At 41.6% G+C, this 20,665-nt stretch overlaps 2 protein-coding genes across 3 annotated transcripts in view; both read left to right on the top strand.

The window, feature by feature from the left end:
* LOC138848883 (proline-rich protein 19-like) overlaps nucleotides 1-824 on the top strand; it is a 2,668-nt gene extending 1,844 nt beyond the window's left edge. Inside the window, exons 2-3 of the mRNA XM_070069888.1 lie at nucleotides 6-331; nucleotides 418-824. Of these exons, the coding sequence (XP_069925989.1) occupies nucleotides 6-331; nucleotides 418-809 (718 nt within the window). The 3' untranslated portion in view covers nucleotides 810-824. The remainder of the gene's footprint in view (nucleotides 1-5; nucleotides 332-417) is intronic.
* The window catches only part of CD36 (CD36 molecule (CD36 blood group)), a 206,392-nt gene that overhangs the window by 59,932 nt on the left and 125,795 nt on the right, over nucleotides 1-20,665 (top strand). The gene's annotated exons all lie outside the window — the stretch shown is intronic.

Genomic DNA, 20,665 nt, shown 5'->3' on the forward strand with positions numbered 1-20,665 from the left:
AAAAGTGGATCCCTGGAGCCAGGCACCCCGCCACTCCCTTCCAAACCCTCCCCAAGCCCAGGCAGGGTCCAAGAATCAGCCCCACAGTCAAAGGACAAGGAGAACCAGGTGCCTGGAGGCTCTGGCCCAGGCCCGCCCAGTTCCCCAGAGCTCCCTGGCTTGGGGCAGCTTCTAGGAGAGTTACAGTGCCAGCTGATTCTACCGCACGCTTTCCCCAGGAGGAACCTGGTGCAAGAAGCCAGGGATGCCATTGTGGGCACCCTCCAGGCCTGCCATGGCTGTGTGCCTGACCTTGCCCTGGTGCTCCGGGGCTGCCAGCCACCCTTGCAAGGTGAGCCCGTTTCCTGTCCCCTGCATTCCCCTTCCCCATCCCTGCTGTCACTCAGCTGTTTCCTGTGCTCCTCTCCTCTGTGCCAGGGACCAAGCCTGTGGGCCCTGAGAGGCGGAGGATGACACCCTCCTGGATCAACGATGCTGAGCAGACCCCAGGGGAGGAGAGACAGAGGCGGCGACCAGGGACCAAGGAGCTTGCTTTCACCATGCCTCGCGCCTCCAGCACTCCCGTTGCACCCAGGGGGAACCTGGCACCACCGAGAGGTCCTTGGCCACCCCCTTTGCCCTCATTCTCTTCACCGTCCAAGGTGGCCTGGGGTCCCCCAACAGCCTTTGACCTGCTAAAAAGCATCTGGCTCGTAGGCACACCGCCCCCTCCCCAGCCCTGGGGGGTTGGCCCACCACAGCCCCTACCTCAGCTGCCATCACCCTTGATGCCGAGGATTAGCCTAGTGAGCCGCGGTACTGGCTGCTAATTGTTCTTGTTTCTTGAGTTCCACTTGAGTGTGAGGTACTGTGATTAAGAACTTTTCAATTTGATTGTCAACTTATCAGATTGTTCTCAAATATAAAGGGAAGGCTAATAATGGTATTTACCTCCTTTTTTTGCAGTGTGAAATGCATTTGATGAATATAAGCCTTTAGAGTAGCATAGGTCCCATAATAACTCTTAATATAATACTTACTATATTATATAATATTAATATATAATATGACCCTAGTATATTAATATATTACTTAATAGAATTGTCCCATGATGGAGGGGTGGTAATTTTTAACACATTAGTGTCCAGTAAATTCAAGCTCCAGAGTTTCAGAAAGTTGCTCAATTTCACAAAATAAATAGAGAAATAAAAATCTGTCTCCATTCCAAGCCTAAGTTTATAATCCACCCCTCTTATTGGTGCTGTACTCCCCACCTTCAAATACTGCCCCCTGGTACTTATGGTACAAATGAGGAAGGCATTGCACTTTGACAAATGTGCTTAATTATAGGAGAGGTCTCTGCCTGAATCATGCTGTCCATGTGGCATTTTGTGTTTGCTGGTCACTACACTTCCTTTCAGGTCTCTTTTCTATCGTAGGTTTGTTGCCTCCCTTTTCTCTTGCCCCGTTCTCCCACCTATTCTTTGATCTTCTAACTTGACCTTTACTGGGATCTCTAGTAAAGCCATCCAAACTCTCATTGAAATTGTCTGTCACCATTTCTCAGCAGACCATTTCTTAGGCATGGTGTAAAACCTGCTTCAGTGAGCCCTGTCCTAATTTTAGTTTGCAACTTTAAAGGTAGTTAGGAATACCTCAGATGGCTCTTCAAAGATGATCATAGTCTTTCTGAAGCTACTCTAAAAATTCATAGGGGAGCAATGAAACACTAATGCATGTTTCTGAATTTGGCGTCAGATGGTAACTACACAGGACTGTGGAAGTTGGGAGGGGGGGGGCTCCTCCCTCTGCGTAATGGCTAACAATAGCTAACGATGTGCCTTATTTCACTTCTTGAGGCATCACATGAACCTTGTAAAATAAAACCAGGCACAAAGCAGTGATTTCTAGGCAAGGTTCCACAAATCTGGGAGAACGTTTTGTGAAAACCTTATTTGAGTATCAATTCTTACTTTGAATAGGATAAACAAACCTGTGCACCTACGTCAAAAGAGCCCTCTGACTCTTTCATAGAGTTTGTAAACAAGTTTTTACTGGCATATAAATCGAGGAAAAGTCACCCTGCTCCTTCCTGCCTTTCAATTAGGAATATAGGCAGAGCTTCTGTTTCTCTTCGTGTTCTCTTAGCACTAACCTCCATCCTAGTGGCCCAGGGATAAACTTCCTGACATTTTCCCCTGCAAGCCCAAATCAATAATAATTTCTCCTGCAGAGATGAATTGGCCATGAAAATTTGGACTACTCATATTGCTATTTTTCAGTAAACTGTGAAGAGTGCCATGCTTCACCGTGCTAAGAAATCTATCAGGAATGATAACATATAATGTATGAGGCATCTAGAAATCAGTACAGTTCAGCTGCACAGTGTAGTTTCTGTTTCTGGCCTTTATGAACACTAGTCCATAAATCCTTGCATGAATTCAGACACACGCTGACACAGTCTTGCTAACCTAGGACTAACTGAAAGAGTCAAAATCACTCATTCAGGAATACTAAATCCTGACTTTGCAATTATTTTCTAGAACTAACTTGGGGATACTATTTATGCACACACACACACAAAACTATAAAGATGCTTTTAATTCACGATTCAGATCTCATCTCAGTGATACCTTTATTTATGGAATCAACTGTATTTTTACATAGTATTTCTTTTTCTTTTCTTTTTTTTTATTTTTTTGACAGGCAGAATGGACAGTGAGAGAGAGAGAGATGGATAGAAAGTCTTCCTTTGCCGTTGATTCACCCTCCAATGGCCGCCGCGGCCAGCGTGCTGCGGCCGGCACACCGTGCTGATCCGATGGCAGGAGCCAGGTGCTTCTCCTGGTCTCCCATGGGGTGCAGGGCCCAAGCACTTGGGCCATCCTCCACTGCACTCCCGGGCGACAGCAGAGAGCTGGCCTGAAAGAAAGGCAACCAGGACAGAATCCGGCACCCTGACTGGGACTAGAACCCGGTGTGCCGGCACCGCAAGGCGGAGGATTAGCCTATTGAGCCGCGGCGCTGGCCTATATAGTATTTCATCTAAAAATTTCTTTTCCCACATAGCCATGTTGCTTCCCTTCAGCCAATTTCCATAGCTCCAGTAAATACTTTTTATTTTGCTCAATTTGTCAAACTTTATGACCTTAAGTTCTCTTCTTATGACTCAGAGTCCCATGACAGGCAAGGTCAAACATAAAATCTGAATGTCTATGGAGTCTGGGGATAAATCACTGTTGACTCCACTTGGCTTCAAACTGAGATTGAAGTCTCAATATATACTTTCTGGGTATAAAATGTAATCTGAGGGGCCAGTGCCGTGGTTCACTTGGTTAATTCTCTGCCTGTAGCACCAGCATCCCATATGAGTGTCGGGTTCTAGTCTCAGGTGCTCCTCTTCCAGTCCAACTCTCTGCTGTGGGCCAGGAGGGCAGCGGAGGATGGCCCAAGTACTTGCACCCCTGCACCCGCATGGGAGACCAGGAGGAAACACCTGGCTCCTGGCTTCAGATTGGCGCAGCAGCGGCCATGGCAGCCATTTGGGGAGTGAACCAACGGAAGGAAGATCTCTCTTTCTCTTTATGCCTCTGCCTCTGCCTTTCTGTGACTCTGACTTTCAAATACATTTAAAAAAATATAATCTGATTGGAAATGATCTACATGCCAAGACTTTTCAGTTTCTAGAAAATTGTCAAGATTTTATCAGAAGTTTTAGCTTTCTAATGTTGAAAAATATTTCCTATGGTGTTTTATTTTTGCTTTTGCTATTTATCAATATTTTTATTTATCTTCATTTATGATGTGAATTACACATTCATACAACATGTGCTAGGTAGGTAGTCTTTGCATTTATATATATAATATATAAATATATATATATATATATACACACACATATGCATATATTTGAGAGATAGAGATCATGGAAGAATGTAAGAAAGACAGAGCTTACTCTCTCCGAATGTCTGCAATAATATCCCAATCTTCAACTTGGGTGAAAGCCAGGAACCAGGAAATCAATTCAGGTCTCCCATGTGGGTGACAGGAACTCAATTACTTGAGCCATCAGTGCCACCTCCCTGGGTTTGCATTAGTAGGAAGTTGGAATCAGGAGCTGTGGTTGGGTACTGAAGCTTGATACTCCCATATGGGACACTGGCATCTTAACTACTAGGTTAAATGCCTGCCCTGATATATCTCCTTTTACTTCAATTATATATGTAATTTATTAGGGTTTATTACTGAGACATTTGCTAAGCCCACATGGTGCTTATAACCCGGCAAGCAGAAATCACTGTATGTACAACATTTCACTAAAATGCAAGCCAAAAATTAGGAGGTGACGTGGAAGCTACACATTCCATTTTCCATGTGGGAAAAAAATCAAAGAAGGATTTCCAGCATGAAAGATTGTTTTATTCCTGAGGAACAGATTAGGTTTCTAATTAAAAACATTTTTAACATTTATTAGTAAAATTTCAAAAACATAGAAAATCAGGAAATATAGTGAAACTGTTAACCTTCTTATTTATTCCATTATTAGTAATATTTTGCTATATATGCTTCTGAAATCAGATTTTTAAAATTTTATTTTTTTGGCCAGTGCCGCAGCTCAATAGGCTAATCCTCCGCCTTGTGGCGCCGGCACACTGGGTTCTAGTCCTGGTCAGGGTGCCAGATTCTGTCCCAGTTGCCCCTCTTCCAGGCCAGCTCTCTGCTGTGGCCCGGGAGTGCAGTGGAGGATGGCCCAAGTGCTTGGGCCCTGCACCCCATGGGAGACCAGGAGAAACACCTGGCTCCTGCCTTCAGATCAGCGTGGTGCAGCGGCCGCAGTGCGCCGGCTGCGGCGGCCATTGGAGGGTGAACCAACGGCAAAGGAAGACCTTTCTATCCATCTCTCTCTCTCTCACTGTCCACTGTGCCTGTCAAAAAAATTTATTTTTTATAGGCAGAGTTAGACAGTGAGAGAGACAGGTCTTCCTGTCCGTTGGCTCACCCCCCAAATGGCTGCTATGGCTGCGTGCTGTGCCGATTCGAAGCCAGGAGCCAGGTGCTTTCTCCTGGTCTCCCATGCAGTTGCAGGTCCCAAGCACTTGGGCCATCCTCCACTGCACTCTCGGGCCACAGCAGAGAGCTGGAATGGAAGAGGAACAACCGGGACAGAATCCAGTGCCCCGACCGGGACTAGAACCCAGGGTGCTGGCGCCGCAGGCGGAGGATTAGTCAAATGAGCCGCAGTGCTGGCCGCTAAAAAATTATTTACTTATTTGAAGAGAATAGTGAGAGAGATGTAAAAAGAGAGATGGAGAAAGGGGGAGAAAGAGAGATGGAAAGAGAGTTCTTCCATCCTGTAGTTCACTCCACAAATTATTGAAAAGGCTTGGGCTGGTGAAACAGAAGTGAGAATCCTCGTGCTCCATTTGGGTCTCCATGTAGGTGGTAGGGACCCAAGTATTTGGGCCATCTTCTACTGCTTTCCCAGGCACATTAGCAGGGGACTGGATCAGAAGTGGAGTAGCTGGGACTTGAACCAGTGCTCTGATACGGGATCCTGTCTTCAGAGGTGGCTGTTAGCTTGCTGCACCACAATGCCAACCCCAGAAATTAGATTTTGATGGTGGGAAATTTGGGGTGGGCAATCAGTTAAAATATGCTTATAAGTGTTGCTACAGGGTAAACTCATTCAGGGATTGTTAAAGAAGAAGACATGTAGGGTGATAGGTTACAAAACTGAAATTGAGGCTGTTATAGACCTGGTATGTGGGTCATATGAACACCAAGCTCAAAGGTATTGGTATGTCAGGGGACAATGGGGATAAAAGGACCTAATTCCATCCTGTAGAATGTCGTGCTATATTCTCATCTATCATATTTCATATAGATGCTATGGACTTTTTGTATCAATGGCAAATTTCTGTCATCACAGTTCCTTTTTGGAAGGAATTTCTGGCATGCTGGGTTGAGTGGCTTTCAGGGGAGAAGGAAGGAAAGCATGGGAGTCAGTTTAGGGGCTGCTGTCAGAGCCATGTGTGTACTAATGAAATAAGCTGACCACAGGGCATGGAGAAGGACAAGATGTGAGTATTCCTCTAGGTTATCTTTGAAAGAAGTGACAACTGACTTGGTAAGAATCATGAACAGAAAGGAAAAGCCAAAATGAAGAAGAGGATAATAACAAGCTAACATTTATAGAATACTTACTGTGACCCAGACAGCACACTAAATACCTAAATTATTACATGTAGTGTTTGTAAATCTCAAAGGCAAATGCATTATATTTCCTATTTTAAAAAATAGGAAGCCAAATAACAAAGGATTTAGAAAACTTCCAACCAATTAAAAAATTCCAAGTAGAGGGCCGGCGCCGTGGCTCAATAGGCTAATCCTCCACCTTGCGGCGCCGGCACACCGGGTTCTAGTCCCGGTTGGGGCGCCGGATTCTGTCCCGGTTGCCCCTCTTCCAGGCCAGCTCTCTGCTATGGCCAGGGAGTGCAGTGGAGGATGGCCCAGGTGCTTGGGCCCTGCACCCCATGGGAGACCAGGAAAAGCACCTGGATCCTGGCTCCTGCCATCGGATCAGCGCGGTGCGCCGGCTGCAGCGGCGGCCATTGGAGGGTGAACCAACGGCAAAAGGAAGACCTTTCTCTCTCTGTCTCTCTCTCACTGTCCACTCTGCCTGTCAAAAAAAAAAAAAAAAAAAAAAAAATTCCAAGTAGAAGACTATGCTGCAATTCTAGGCGTGCTTGATTATATAACCTCATATTTTCCTGTGTTATTTCCCTAAATTCACTTAAAAGCAAACACTTTTGAGTGTTAGTGAAGCAAAAAAGAGTTACACTATTAGTAGTGAGAAGAGGAAAACCTGGCCATGGAGAATGATAATGAGTTTGGGTTTGATATTGAAACAGCAACTCTGATTGTCCTTTAACACCTATTCTCTTCTGCAAATTACTTTCCAGTTTTTAACTGATACTTTTGCTGTTGAGAATAAAGGCCACATTTCTTTAAAAAATATTTATTTGAGAGGGAGAGAGAGAGAGAGGGGAGAGAGTAAGTGAGAGAGTGAGCACACTCCCATCTGCTGTCTCACTCCCCAAATGTCCACAGAGGCCAATGACAGTATCTGGAAATTCTCCCATGTGGGTGGCAGAAACCAAACTATGTGAGCCATCACCTGCTGCCTCCAAGAGTGCACATTAGCAGGAAGCTGGACTCAGGAGTGGAGCTGGGACACAAACTCAGGCACTTCAATGTGGCATACAGGCATACCAAGTGATGTTTGAACTCCTATACTGAGCACCCTTCTTGCCCAGAATAAATGATACATTTGCCAGCTTATCCTATAGACAGATGTGGATATGTGGCAGGATTAAGGCAATGGGAAGCAAGGAAGTACAGTGTCCAGGAAATGGCATTAAAAATAAATTGGGCCAGCATTGTGGCGTAGTAAGTTAAGCAATGCCTGCAGTGCCCGCATCCCATATTGGCACCAATTCAAGTCTCGGCTGCCACACTTCCAATCCAGTTTCCCTGCTAATGTGCCTGGAAAAACAGTGAAGATGGCCAGAATCCTTGGGCCCCTGCACTCACATGGGAGACCTGCAAGAAGCTTCTGGATCCTGACACATGGATTTAGACTGGCTCAGCCTCAAGTGTTGTGGCCATCTGGAGGGTGAACCAGTGGAGAGAAGACTTTTCTATTTCTCCCCATCTCTGTAATTCTGTTTCAAGTAAATAAATAAATCTTAATAAAATAAGTTTATACTTTCCTTCCACTTCCTCCCTGATGCATGGAAGGTGATGGCCATAGCTGAAGTTTCAGTGGGAATTTGAGACCATGGTACTGAAAGCTATAACCTAAGGGCAACAATGGAGAGGCATCTTGGAACCTCTCAGTGTGAAGCGAGAGAATAAGCTTGTTTAAATTATGTTGGAATTTCTCACATGTGTGAAGCATAATCTCAACCTACCAAGCACCAATACACTGATTTTGATTTGTCTTATATTGCTTCTTCAAATGTTCTATTGTTTTTTCTATTGTGCAAAAGTGAAATACCTTCCTTGACTCAATACCTGTACTTTGGATTACGTTTTATTCTTTTTTTTTTTTTATTATCTTTGGTATATAAGAAGTAAACATTTGGTTCTTTTTCAAAGTAAGGTGTTTAGTTGTGAGAAGACAACTACCTAGAATAGCAGCTAGGTTACGTGCACCTGGAAGTTCTTAGGCAAACAGGATGGTTGTGGCCAAAAACAGCTGAAACAAATGCTGTGAAGATTGTAACCCAGTAGTACTCAGCCAATGAGAAACTGGAGGTGGGATCTGTGTGCTAGGAAATAAATAGTTTGCTGTAAACTACCCCAGGTGTGCTGGCCCACTAGGCACCCAGTCTTGCAAGATCATGGATAAAGTCTAGCTTTTGCTACATTTCCTGAGTCTGAGCTCATCTTTTGAGTGCATGGGTGAGTCTGTTTCTTATAGGCACGCTGAATTATTTTTAGCCATATTGGTATCTTTTGTGAAGTTGGAATGAGTTTAGAAATTATAGTTTAGTTTTGTATCTCACCTATACCAAATATTAGCTGTTTATCTATGAAAAATCCTTAATCTCTCTGAAAATTGATTTTCTCATCTATAAAATAGTGATAAGATCATCCATTTCAAAAATTATTGTGGAGTTTATATAAGCTAATTATGGAAAATCCTACATAAATCTCATGTTTCTTTTAACTAATAAACAGTGTTTGGCGTATGAAGGAAGATATTAGGTGAGTGAATTACAGCTTTTTTGTCATTCCAACAATAACTATAGAACAAGTGATGTTCAAAGTCATATTGTGAATACTGTGGTGAGTACAAAAATAGTTGTTACCAAATATGACCTATGTAACTTTGGATCTACAGTTTTCAATTAATAGATTCAACAGAGAACTTAACTCCTAGATGGAGACTTAAGTTTGCATGTGAATTCCTCAAGATTTACAGAGACTACATAGATAATATGAAAGTAACATGAACATCTGATTTTTATAGAGTATTACATACCTTAGCTATGGCTCTTTTTAAAGGTTGGTTTATTTATTTATTTAAGAGGCAGAGTTACATAGCAAGGGAGAGATCTTTTATCTACTGGTTCATTCTCCATAAGTTCACAATGGCTAAGGCTGGGCCAGGCTGAAGTCAGAAGCTTCATCTGGGTCTCCCATATAGGTACAGGGGCCCAAGCACTTGGGCGATCCTCCACTGCTCTTCCAGGCCATTAGCAGAGAGCTAGATCAGAAGAGGAGCATGGGGGCTGGCACTATGGCATAGCATGTAAAGCCACCACCTGCCGTGCCAGCATCCCATATGGGCGCAGGTTCGAGTCCTGGCTGCTCCACTTCCAATCCAGCTCTTTTCTATGTCTTGGGAAAGCAATAGAAGATGGCCCAAGTCCTTGGGACCCTGTACCCGCGTGGGAGACCCGGAAGAAACTCTTGGCTCCTGGCTCTGGATTGGCGAAGCTCTGGCCGTTGCAGCCAATTGGGGAGGGAACAAGCAGATGGAAGATCTTTCTCTTGCTGCCTCTCCTTCTCTCTCTGTGAACTCTGACTTTCAAATAAATAAATATCTTAAAAAAAAAAAAAAAGAAGAGGAGCAGCCAGGAAACTAACTGGTGCCCATATGAGATGCCAGCACCGCAGGTGGAGACTTAACCTCCTACACCACAGCACTGGCCCCCTGGCTATGACTCCTAATTGAACCCTAAGGGGTTACTCATATTTATGATGCAGAACCACATTAAAGAGCAGGAGATATTTTGAGCCAAAGGACCTGATGTTATAACTGATTAGATTATCATCAAACACATTACTAGTAAATGAATGAACATAACAATTGAAAGCCGTCACTGACAAATGAATATTCCTGGAATCATTAAATGAGTTTTATGGGGAAAATCTTCCTTGGTTATCAAATGACTACATTTGATTTCCAAGAGAATTGGGTAAGTTACGGGAACATTGGGTTGCTTCTCAATAAGCTGTTTAGCATCTATCCTGTCCTGATGAACGCTGGTTTATTCCAAGTTACTTCACAGAATAAATAATAAATATATAATGTACAGTAGATCACTGGAGAAGAACAGTTCATATAGTTTCAAGTTAGGAAGAATTTTGGTGTGTTGGAGGGAGAATAAGCCAAAAAAGGAAAGTGAATTATTAAAATACAGCACCCTTAGTGCCTGGAACTGTGGGTTAGATCTATGTTTGGGAAATACAGTTAAAAATAGGCATTGCTAGTAATGATTTTGATTACAGGAGTATTTCTTTGAATGTGGCACTGACTCATTGGTGGATAGGTAATATTTATGATTGTATTTTCATTGTGTGAAATTGTTATAAAATTGCCATAAAATGGAGAATCATTCAATTTCTGTTCCCTACTAAGGGTTGATTCTAGTTATATGCAAACTAATAAAGGAAACATTAATTGGTCGACTCTTTGGCCCAGATATACATCCGAAGGAGTGGATGGCTGTCATCCCAGGTGACATGTATCTGTGCATTAGATGTTGGAGCTCAGTAGCTAAGCATGAAATACTGTGACAGTTACTGTTTGGTAACTTAACCTCATACTGCTGCACCTGTGCTTGTGCAGGCCCTTAGTATCCTTTGGGAGAGAAAAAGTAAAAATACCTACAATACAAGGCAAATATAGGAGAATTTTGATAGGTATAGGCATCATTCTGTCTTGCTCTGCAATAAAATATAGGTTTCTTTAGGGGGAGACCAGAACTTGTTTATTCCTAGTCTCAATACAGAATTTAAAATATAGAATATACTCAGCAATTACTTCTTAATTGAAAAGTGCAAATGGTGAATTTAAATGACCACTTTATAACACAGTAAAATAAATCTCCTCTGCAGGGACGCATTTACTAGGAGTGAAATTTTGATATATTCACATACACAAATACAAAGCCATATAAAACATATATGTATATGTGTATATGTAAGCTAATGAGAAAAATAGTAGTGAAACTGTAAAAATAGTAAACACTTTCTATATAAAGTGATGTGTACTATGCAATGTTCTGGCTAATACATAGTTCCATAAATTATAAAATTTTAGCATACATTATATAATCAGGTAAATGTGAATATAATGTCATCATTGGTGGGAGTATAAAATATTTGCCTTCAGGGACTATGCTCTTAATTACTGTTTGTATATTTATAAGTAGGATATAAATATAAATATAAAAGGCTATTTATGTTGACAAAAGACAAAGCTGTATTTTCCTGGCTTTTTTCACTTTTAACAAAATATTTCAAATATTGCATTTCTGCCTTAGTCACATACCCATGCAAAGAAAACGATGTGTCTTTCTCATGGTAATATTTTCTCATTTTCAGTGTGTTAGTCTGAAGGTGCCAAAGTGAAGCAGGTCACTCATGAGGTGTTCAGGGAAATTATATTATTACTTGCAATTCTTTAATCCAGCAAAAATTTGATTCTAAATAATGGTCTGTTAGCTGTATCTATATAAGCACAAAACGGTAAACGGTATTATGTAGATTACAAATGTTTCATTACACAAATATAAAATGAGATTATTTTTGTCTCTATTGCTATTGGGTTATATCATAAATTTAACTTCTGAATACATTTTGAGTCCATCAGTTTCTTGGCAGTTTTCTCAAGTCTTAACCTCAATACATTACCAAATTTATTTTGTTCTAGAGTTAGTTCATAACTGGTAGCTTTCATGGTACTTGATACATGAATTGGAACTTTGCTCTCAATTAGCACATATGCTGCTTAAAAGTCCAGCCAAGCTGACCAAACTACGTAGCTCGTCTCTGGAAACAGCACGCATGGTACTCTACCTTAAAGAGGCTGCTCTATAAATCACCATTTCACTGATATCCTAAGACCCTCTCTGATTGGCACATTCATAAATCTGTAGGTTTACTTTCCACCCTTCAGCTAAAATATGTCATAGAAGAAAAAAAAATTTCCTATACTTTCACAATACTCATACTTACAGAGACTGTCACTTCTGAGAGCAGTTACTTAGGTTTCTCGCCACACTAAGCATTTCTTCAATTCCCTTTGGACCTTGACTGAGTATGCTACAATGTAACTCAGTTCCTACATTGCCTACCTGGAGATAGCATCAGATCCCAACAATTAAGGGCTCTGTCTGACAAGAATCCTCCCCCCTCGCTGCTTCAGATGCCAATCAGTATCCACCTGTGCTACTGACTGGCTATAAATTGAAAGCTCCCTGATCCCAGTGAGTCCCATCACTGGCCAGAACTGCTTCCCACTCAGGAAAAAAAAAAAAAAAAAAAAAAAAAAAAAAAAAAAAAAAAAAAAAAAACAGTTTATTGGCAGGATTCTCAGTTTATCACAAAGAACATACTAAAAGATAGACATTGGCAGATTAAGAGGTATAGGGAGCAAGGTCTGGTAGAGCCCTGATTACTGGAGCTCCTGCACACCTGGAGTTCTGGGGTGCATCGTCACCCTTGCACTTGGGTGCATTCTTGTTCAGCAACCTGGAAGTTCCCCAAACTCTGACCCATTAGATTTCTATGGAAGCATGATTACATAGGTGTGATTGATAAAATCACTGGCCTTGGTGTTGACATTAATCTTCAGTCCTTCTCCCTTCCTGGAAGTGAGGAAGTGGAGTTGAAAGTTTCTACTGTTTTTCACAAGGTTGGTCCCCCAGGCACTTCGCTCCATCACATGCTATCCAGGGGCTTTCCAAAAGTTATTTTATTCACAGAAACTCAGATGTGTGTGTGTGCTATAAATAATAGGAAATGCTCATTTTATTGTCATCATTTTAATCATTTAGGAAATTCCAAGCATTTTAGGAATTCTGTGTCAGGAATAGGGCAAAGACCAGACACTTATTAGTGATATGTAACACAACATCCAGTATTTAACCAAACTATCCAGAATACTAGTACTTTATGCTCACCTAGTCTAACTTGCAAAATATTTTCTCTCTCCTTATAGAAACAGAGTGACATCCTTCAGAACATGAGGGTGATCAAGTGTCCCATGTACTGTATTAGGACAGAAACAGAGAGTGATCAATTTAACATAGCTCTGGACCATTACTGGGAGAGTTTACTTCAATGCTACCCTCCCCATCTAAAGGTAGAGTTTTTGACTGTCTTTATTGATGGGGATTCAAAAAACTAGATTTACCAACTCAATAGATAAGACTAAGTGGCAGATGTAGAACTGATGTGCCCCGATAAAGATAACACATCCCCACTGAACTGTGACTGGGGACACTTGGTCAGTCTATGGTAGATCATTGGCATTCCTGGAATTCTTGCAAGAGCCATTCAAATAAATCAAATGGGAATATCATGGTATCATCCACAAAAATATTCTTAAATCTCTGAGGATGTCATTAATCCCTGCAAGTCTTTTTATTTAAGAAATATTTGCTTGTTTGTTTGAGAGAGATCCATCTGCTAGTTCACTCCCTCAAATGCCCAGGAGCTAGGAACTCAATCCAGGTCCTTCACATGAGTGGCAGGAACCTAACTACTTGAGCCAACACTGCTGCCTCCCAGGGTCTGCATTAGCAGGAGTCAGGAGCTGGAACTGGGCATCCCACCCACATACTCCTAATGTGAGATGTGAGTATCTTCACTGCTAGGCCAGATGCGTGCTCTAAACCTGGTAATTCCAACTACAGCATGGTTTTTCTTCTGAAGTTTCAGGAATGAGAAACCCCAAAGGCATTCACTTGTTTTTCTCTTATGCTACCCTAATGTCTCTTCACCATTGGTCAAACAAGCAATATAAAATTTTTGCCAGCTGCACACTGCATCCTACCCAATTTAGCACTTGGAGATAAAAGAAATACATATAGTGCATCTTTGGATTTGGGTCCTACTCTCTTCTCATTTTTTGGCCTGCTTTAACCCACACTAACCACAGAGCCACACTTTTTTTTTTTTTTTTTTTTTGACAGGCAGAGTGGACAGTGAGAGAGAGAGACAGAGAGAAAGGTCTTCCTTTGCCGTTGGTTCACCCTCCAATGGCCGCCGCGGCCGGCGCACCACGCTGGTCTGAAGGCAGGAGCCAGGTGCTTCTCCTGGTCTCCCATGGGGTGCAGGGCCCAAGCACTTGGGCCATCCTCCACTGCACTCCTGGGCCATAGCAGAGAGCTGATCTGGAAGAGGGGCAACCTGGACAGAATCTGGCTCCCTGACCGGGACTAGAACCTGGTATGCTGGTGCCGCAAGGCGGAGGATTAGCCTAGTGAGCCGTGGTGCCGGGCCACACTTGCTTTTTTGTCTCCTGCTGTCAGTCAAATAATATCTGAAGCCCAGAGAAGGTCTGGGTATTTTCCTTTCTTCTTGTTCAGTTATCCTGATAAATGGCATGAGATCTCCTTTGGAAAGATTAGTGCACATTGCAGGAGTGCTCCCTTAGTCAGCCCTGAGTTGCCTCATTTAGCTTCACATCCAGAAGCCAGGGAAGTACAATCCAGCTCTTGAAGTAAGAGGATCAAAAACATTGTCACTGTTTGTTTTAAAGGCTTCTTATGATATTTTTTGTGAAGTTTTTTTTTTTTTTTAATTTGAACGAGTTACAGAGAGAGAGAAAGATCTTATATCCACTGGTTCCTTCTCCAAATGGCCACAACAACCAGGGCTAGGCCAGGCTGAAGCCAGGAGCCTGGAATTCCACCCTGGTCAACAACTTGGGTTGTCTTCCTGCTGCTTTCTCAAGCAGATTAGCAGGTGCTGGAGTGGAAGTGGAGCAGCCAGGAGTCTAACTGGTGCCTGTATATAGGATGAGAAATTTATTTATTTATATGAAAGGCAGAGTGAAAGTGAGAATGAAATCTTCCATCCACTAGTTTACTTCCTAAATAGCTACAATGGCTAGGCCTGGGCCAGACTGAAGCCAACAGCTTAGAACTCCATTCAGGTCTCCCAAGTGGGTGTCAGGAGCCCAAGCACTTGGGTCATCTCCATGGCTTTCCCTGGCACCTTAACAGGGAGCTGGATCAGAAGTGGAGCAGCTGGGACTCGAACCTTCATTCACATGGGATGCACCCTCACAGGGGTGGCTTCTCCTCATGTGTCACCTGTGGGAAGTTTTCTAGTTCCAGGGTTTCTGACTGTAGAAAGGCCAATGTCAACCATAGACACTTATTTTTGGAAATATCCCAAAGGTACTCTCTGTTCACTTTCCATTTGTCTGTTGCTTTCTTTCTCCAGGAATCAATCAGAACAATAAAGACAAAGTGCATGCCTGGCCTTCATTATTCATGATTTCCTCTTTGACTTTACATTTTCCATGTTTGGTGTAGAATAGGTTTCAGCAGAATCACCAGGTTAATTCACATGGAAAGAAACTGCCCTGAGTATAGATACTCTGTTAGTGTCAGTGTTTCACATTGTGGCTGCTGATGTGTTTTATTGTCATTTTGTCCCCTCCCCCCAATATTTCCACAGCACATTTATTCTACTAAACAGAATCTCCAAGAGAGATCTGTATTTTTTGAATTCCACAGCTGATTTTTGGTGTGGTTGTTTGAAAACAGCAGGAGTCAATTTTCCCCTAAGTTCTGCTTTGGTTTTATTTTCTTGTTCAGTAATACTCATGGGACATACATTCAGATGATGGTCTAGGGCCTAAGGAAAAAAAAAATATTTAATTTTTTATATTTATTTCAAAGGCAGAGAGAGAGAATGACAGAATGAGAGAGAGAAAGGTCTTCCATCCCCTGTTTCACTCCCCAGATGGCCACAATAGTGCTGAACTGAAGCCAGGAGCTTCTTCCAGGTCTCACACGTGGGTGCAAAGGCCCAAGCACTTGGGCCATCTTCTACTGCTTTCTCAGGCTATAGCAGAGAGCTGGATTGGAAGTGGAGCAGCTGGGACACAAACCAGTGCCCATATGGGATGCATTGCAGAGGGCCTTAACCTGTTGCACCACATCACTGGCCCCTTATTTTAATTTAAATAACTACTCTTTACATTATAAAATTAGATCCTCTTTCTAGGAGGTTGTGTCCTTCACCTGGTAAGATTGTTATTTCATAATGTTGATTATGTTATCTAATTGACGATTTAAAAAATTCCATCTTGAAACCTAAGTTCAGATGCACGAAGAGGTAAACATTACTGAAGATTTGAACTGTGCTGACTGCCTGTGATTTTTTAAGTTATGGCTGTTTAAGCCTGGGTTTTTTATTCTATGTATACTTTTAAATATCAGAAAGGATGGTCAGAGAAATATTTGAAATTTAAAAGTATGAGTCTGTGGAAAATCATTTATATTTCTCCATCTATAAACTTTTGAAAAGATCTTTTAGGAGCAGGTGTTGTGGTGCAGTGGAAAAGCTGCTGCTTGGGATGCCTACAACCTATACTGGAATTCATGATTCAAGTCCCGGCTCCTCCACTTCCAATCCAGCTTCCTGCTGATGAATCCTGGTAGGCAGCAGAGGCTCAAGTGCTTAGTGGCATTTGGGATTCTCAGATGAAACTCTGAGCCTCTGACTTTGGCCTGGCCCAGTTCCGTTAAGGGTATTTGTGTAATGAGCTTGAAAATAGAAGATATCTCTATTTATTCCTCTGCCTTTCAAATACATGAATAATCTTTATAAAAGATTCATTTAAGTCTTATGTTTCTAGAGTATAAACTTTGAAAAGTAGAGAAAAATCATCATGTACTCTGTAGCAGATTGCTGAACACATTTACATGACTGAATATCACTCAATGACTTCAAGTATTTTCAAGTGCTTAAAAATAAGATAGGAAAATAAATACTAAGACACAAGACAGTGTACAATTTCAAGGGAAGATACAGTCATTGTTCCATTTCTGAGTACCCCCTTGTCCTATTTCTCTGAAACAACCTCTCCTAAATATTTAAAGTTTTATTTTATATTGCAGCTCCACAATTATACATGCAGTTAACATAAAATGATAGCCATGCATGTGAATCTGGATCTATAAACTCTTGGTTTTGTATCTCAGCTTTACCATGTGTAAGCTTGGTCACCTTAAACCTAATCTTCCATATCTCCATTTACTCATCCAGGAGATAGGGACAAAAGTACCAATTTTATAAGTTGTAAAACATTGATAGTTTAGTGTTTGAAATGTAGAATAGCTACAGCTTTTTAAATATGATATGTTTAAATATGATATTATTTTCTGACTCATCAGTTTAGAATATTTTCTATCTATGAGATAAAAATTAAACCCATGTAAATCGACTGGTCTGGTGCTCCCCTGCTATTGTTTCCATGTGTATTCTGAGCCACGGCTTCCCTATATTTACTTTCTTTCTCTAACTTCCCATTCCTTCACTCTTTCAGAATAGTGTTGCTGTCTCCCATGAACTGAAGTTTCTCTCTTTGCTCATTTTGTTGGGTTTATACATTTATTATGTTTTCCCTGTTGTCACATTAGAATTTGAGAGTGAGGAAGTAAGTGTCATATTCAAAGATTAACTATCATATGAAGCTTACAAACCATTAAGTAGCTTCTGAAGTGATCAAGAATGATATAAACAAGTGCTACTTTTATGTGAATAGGGAAGATAGAGAAAATTATGTAAAATACTTGAAGTTGCAAAGATTTCTGATGCTTAACTTCCTTTCAGTAAAATACAGCAGTTACACAAGGTAACTTCTGTGTTCCTCCCAACTCAAGCATTTTGTCATTACATTGGCTTCATTTTCCTCAGGTCTCTCCACCTTCCTTTCATTGCACTGGCCTTATCTGTTTCGGTAAGGCACAGTCCACACATTCTGTTCTTCCCTTTGTGTCTTTGCTCATCTTCGGATCTGTACATTAAATCTGGATGATAGAATAGCCTCCAGGAGTAGCACCCTAACTGATCCCCTTGATTCTTTCTTCTACATTCCTCTGTTTTGAAATTTCTGCCCAACACACACTGATTAAAATCAACACTCCTGCCAAGACCTAGAAATCCTTCCCAATCTGGCCTGGTCTACTCCTCTGTCCCTACCAATCTCTCACTGTCTCCTTCACTGAGTGTTTCTCTGCTATGCTAACCCCTTTGGGTCTTTGCACTGTGGTATCATCTCTCTAAAATGGTCTCTGTGATATTTACTTTTCTTTCTCACAGTTCCTAACCACTCCTTCCCCGAGGCAGTCCATAGAAATTATGGGAGGTGGCCCATAGAAGCTGTAACTTCAAATTCTCAGAAATACCTTCTCTGATAGTAAAGAGATAAAAATCCCCAATTTAGAAAGGGTCCAGCCCCATCACCCAGAGGAAGGACAGCTGAAGAATCTGGTCAGACAGGCCCTGATGGACGTCCCCTCGGTCTGTTTGCATAAGATCCAATACCCTTTTTATCCAATCACATGCTTCCATCATGCCTATGCAATGAATTCTCCATAAAAGCCCAAAAGATAAGGTTCAGAGAGTTTCCAGCTAGCTGAACTCAAGGAGGTTCCCGGAGGGCAGCATCTACAGAAGGTATGGACACTCTGTGCGCTTTCCCCTTCCCTCGCTCTCTGCATCTCTAACTTTGTGACCTTTAAAATCCTTTCTTAGAAACCTGTAAACAGAAATGTTGTGTTGAGTTTCCCTGAGTTCTGAGAGCTGCTCAAGGAAAAGAATAGAAGGTGCAAGGTGGTTGTGAGAAATTCGGTTTATAGCCACAGGGTCAGGAGCACAGAGGAGACAGCCTGGAGCCTGGGGCTGGCAACTGAAGGTGGGGAGAGAAGAAAGGCAGTACTGGGGCCTGAACCCTCAGCCTGTGGGCTCTGATGCCGTCTCTAGGCAGTGTCGGGATTGAATTAAATTAGGAGGACATGCAGCAGGTGTCTGCTGCCAGATTGTTCACATGTGTTGATTGCTTGCTAACTGGTATTGGAAGGGATCTATAAGGAGAGCCTAGTAGGAAAAGTTGATTTTTCCCATAACATACTCAGTCTCCCAGTTCTTTCTATTTGCCTATTGGATCAAGATGACTTATTAAGTGTAGAGGCAGATGATTTACTTTAGACTAAAACATAATATCAAAAAAATTCTAAAATCATATTCAATGATTTATAGCATTGTTTGCTAATGTTTATAGATAAAACAAATATGTTTGTGTTTTACATTAACAAACCATAGTAAATGATGATAATCAATCAACCTAATCCTTTTATGTACTACAGGTACACAGGCTTTTTATTCCAACTATGTTTTTTTTTTAAAGATTTATTTATTTATTTGAAAGAGTTACACAGAAATAGGAGAGGCAGAGAGGTCTTCCATCCACTGGGTCACTCTCCAGGTGGCTGCAATGGCTAGAGCTATGCCCATTCGAAGCCAGGAGCTTCTTCTGGGTCTCCCACATTGGTGCAGGGGGACCAAGGACTTGGGCCATCTTGTACTGCTTTCCCAGGCCATAGCAGAGAGCTGGATCGAAAGTGGAGCAGCCAGGACTTGAACTGGCACCCATATGGGATGCCTGCACCTCAGGCCAGGACATTAATCTGCTGTGCCACAGCGCCAGCCCCCCAACTATGTTTTTTTAAATTAACTAATTTATTTGAAAATCAGTTACAGAGAGAGAGAGAGAGAGAGGAGGTGGAGATACACAGAGAGAGGTCTTTCAATCTCTGGTTCATTCCCCAAGTGGCCGCATGGGTCAGGGCTGAGCCAGGCCTAAGCCTGGAGCCAAGAACTTCTCCCAGACCCCCCTGGGTGGCAGGGGCCTAAGTACTTGGGCCATCCTCCACTGCCTTCCTAGGTATATTAGTAAGCAGTTGGATGAGAAATAGAGTAGTCAGGACTTGAACTGGGGCTCTGATATAGGATGCAGGTGTTGTGGGCAGCAGCTTAACCTGCTGCATCACAAGCCAACCACTCCAACTATTTTTTTTTTCCTCTAAATACCCCTATTCTTCAAGCTAGTTTTGGCATTTGACTTTGTTGTTTTTAGAACTATTTTTTTAGAACTACAGTAATTCTTTAGATTGCATTTTTATTAAACTCAATGCAATGTGAACCCAGTGAATATGATGAATGTGTACATGAAGGAGTTCCTTCAAAACCTTTCTTTTGCTTTCTCATTAGTATGTCAATATCATCTTAAAGTTTTTGGAAATAACAAAATATTGATGATAAACATCCAGTTTGATTTTCTTCAGGAGCTTATTCGTAGGCAGAAATACAGTGACAGGTCACACAGTGTGATCAGGGAGATGTGCTTTACATTAAAATGGAAGTTACAATACACTGTATTCTTGAAAAACGCAAAAGATTGAGTGATATGTTCTCATCACAAAATAATAGCCTAAAGTAATATATGCAGTAATTAGCCAGGTTTAATCATTCCACAGTGTGTATGTATAAATATACTTTGAAACATCACGTTGTATATAATAAGTACAATTTTATCTGTCAATTTAGAAATAAAAGAATAAAAAAAACCACGAAAACAACAAAGGCAAAATGTATGCAACCATATTATTTCCTTCACATCTTTAAAGTGTTTTGGTGTTACAGAGTCATCTAGTACATTGAAAACATCCTTGTTTCACATTGATCAGTGGTCCTTAGAGTATTAGGAAGAGTGGTATAGATAATTCAGCACGTGTGTGTGTGTGTGTGTGTATGTATGTAATGGTCAGAGAAGGATCATTGTTATAGCCTCAACTCAAATATTTAC

The sequence above is a fragment of the Oryctolagus cuniculus genome, chromosome 3, assembly GCF_964237555.1.
Source record: "Oryctolagus cuniculus chromosome 3, mOryCun1.1, whole genome shotgun sequence".
NCBI lineage: Eukaryota > Metazoa > Chordata > Mammalia > Lagomorpha > Leporidae > Oryctolagus > Oryctolagus cuniculus.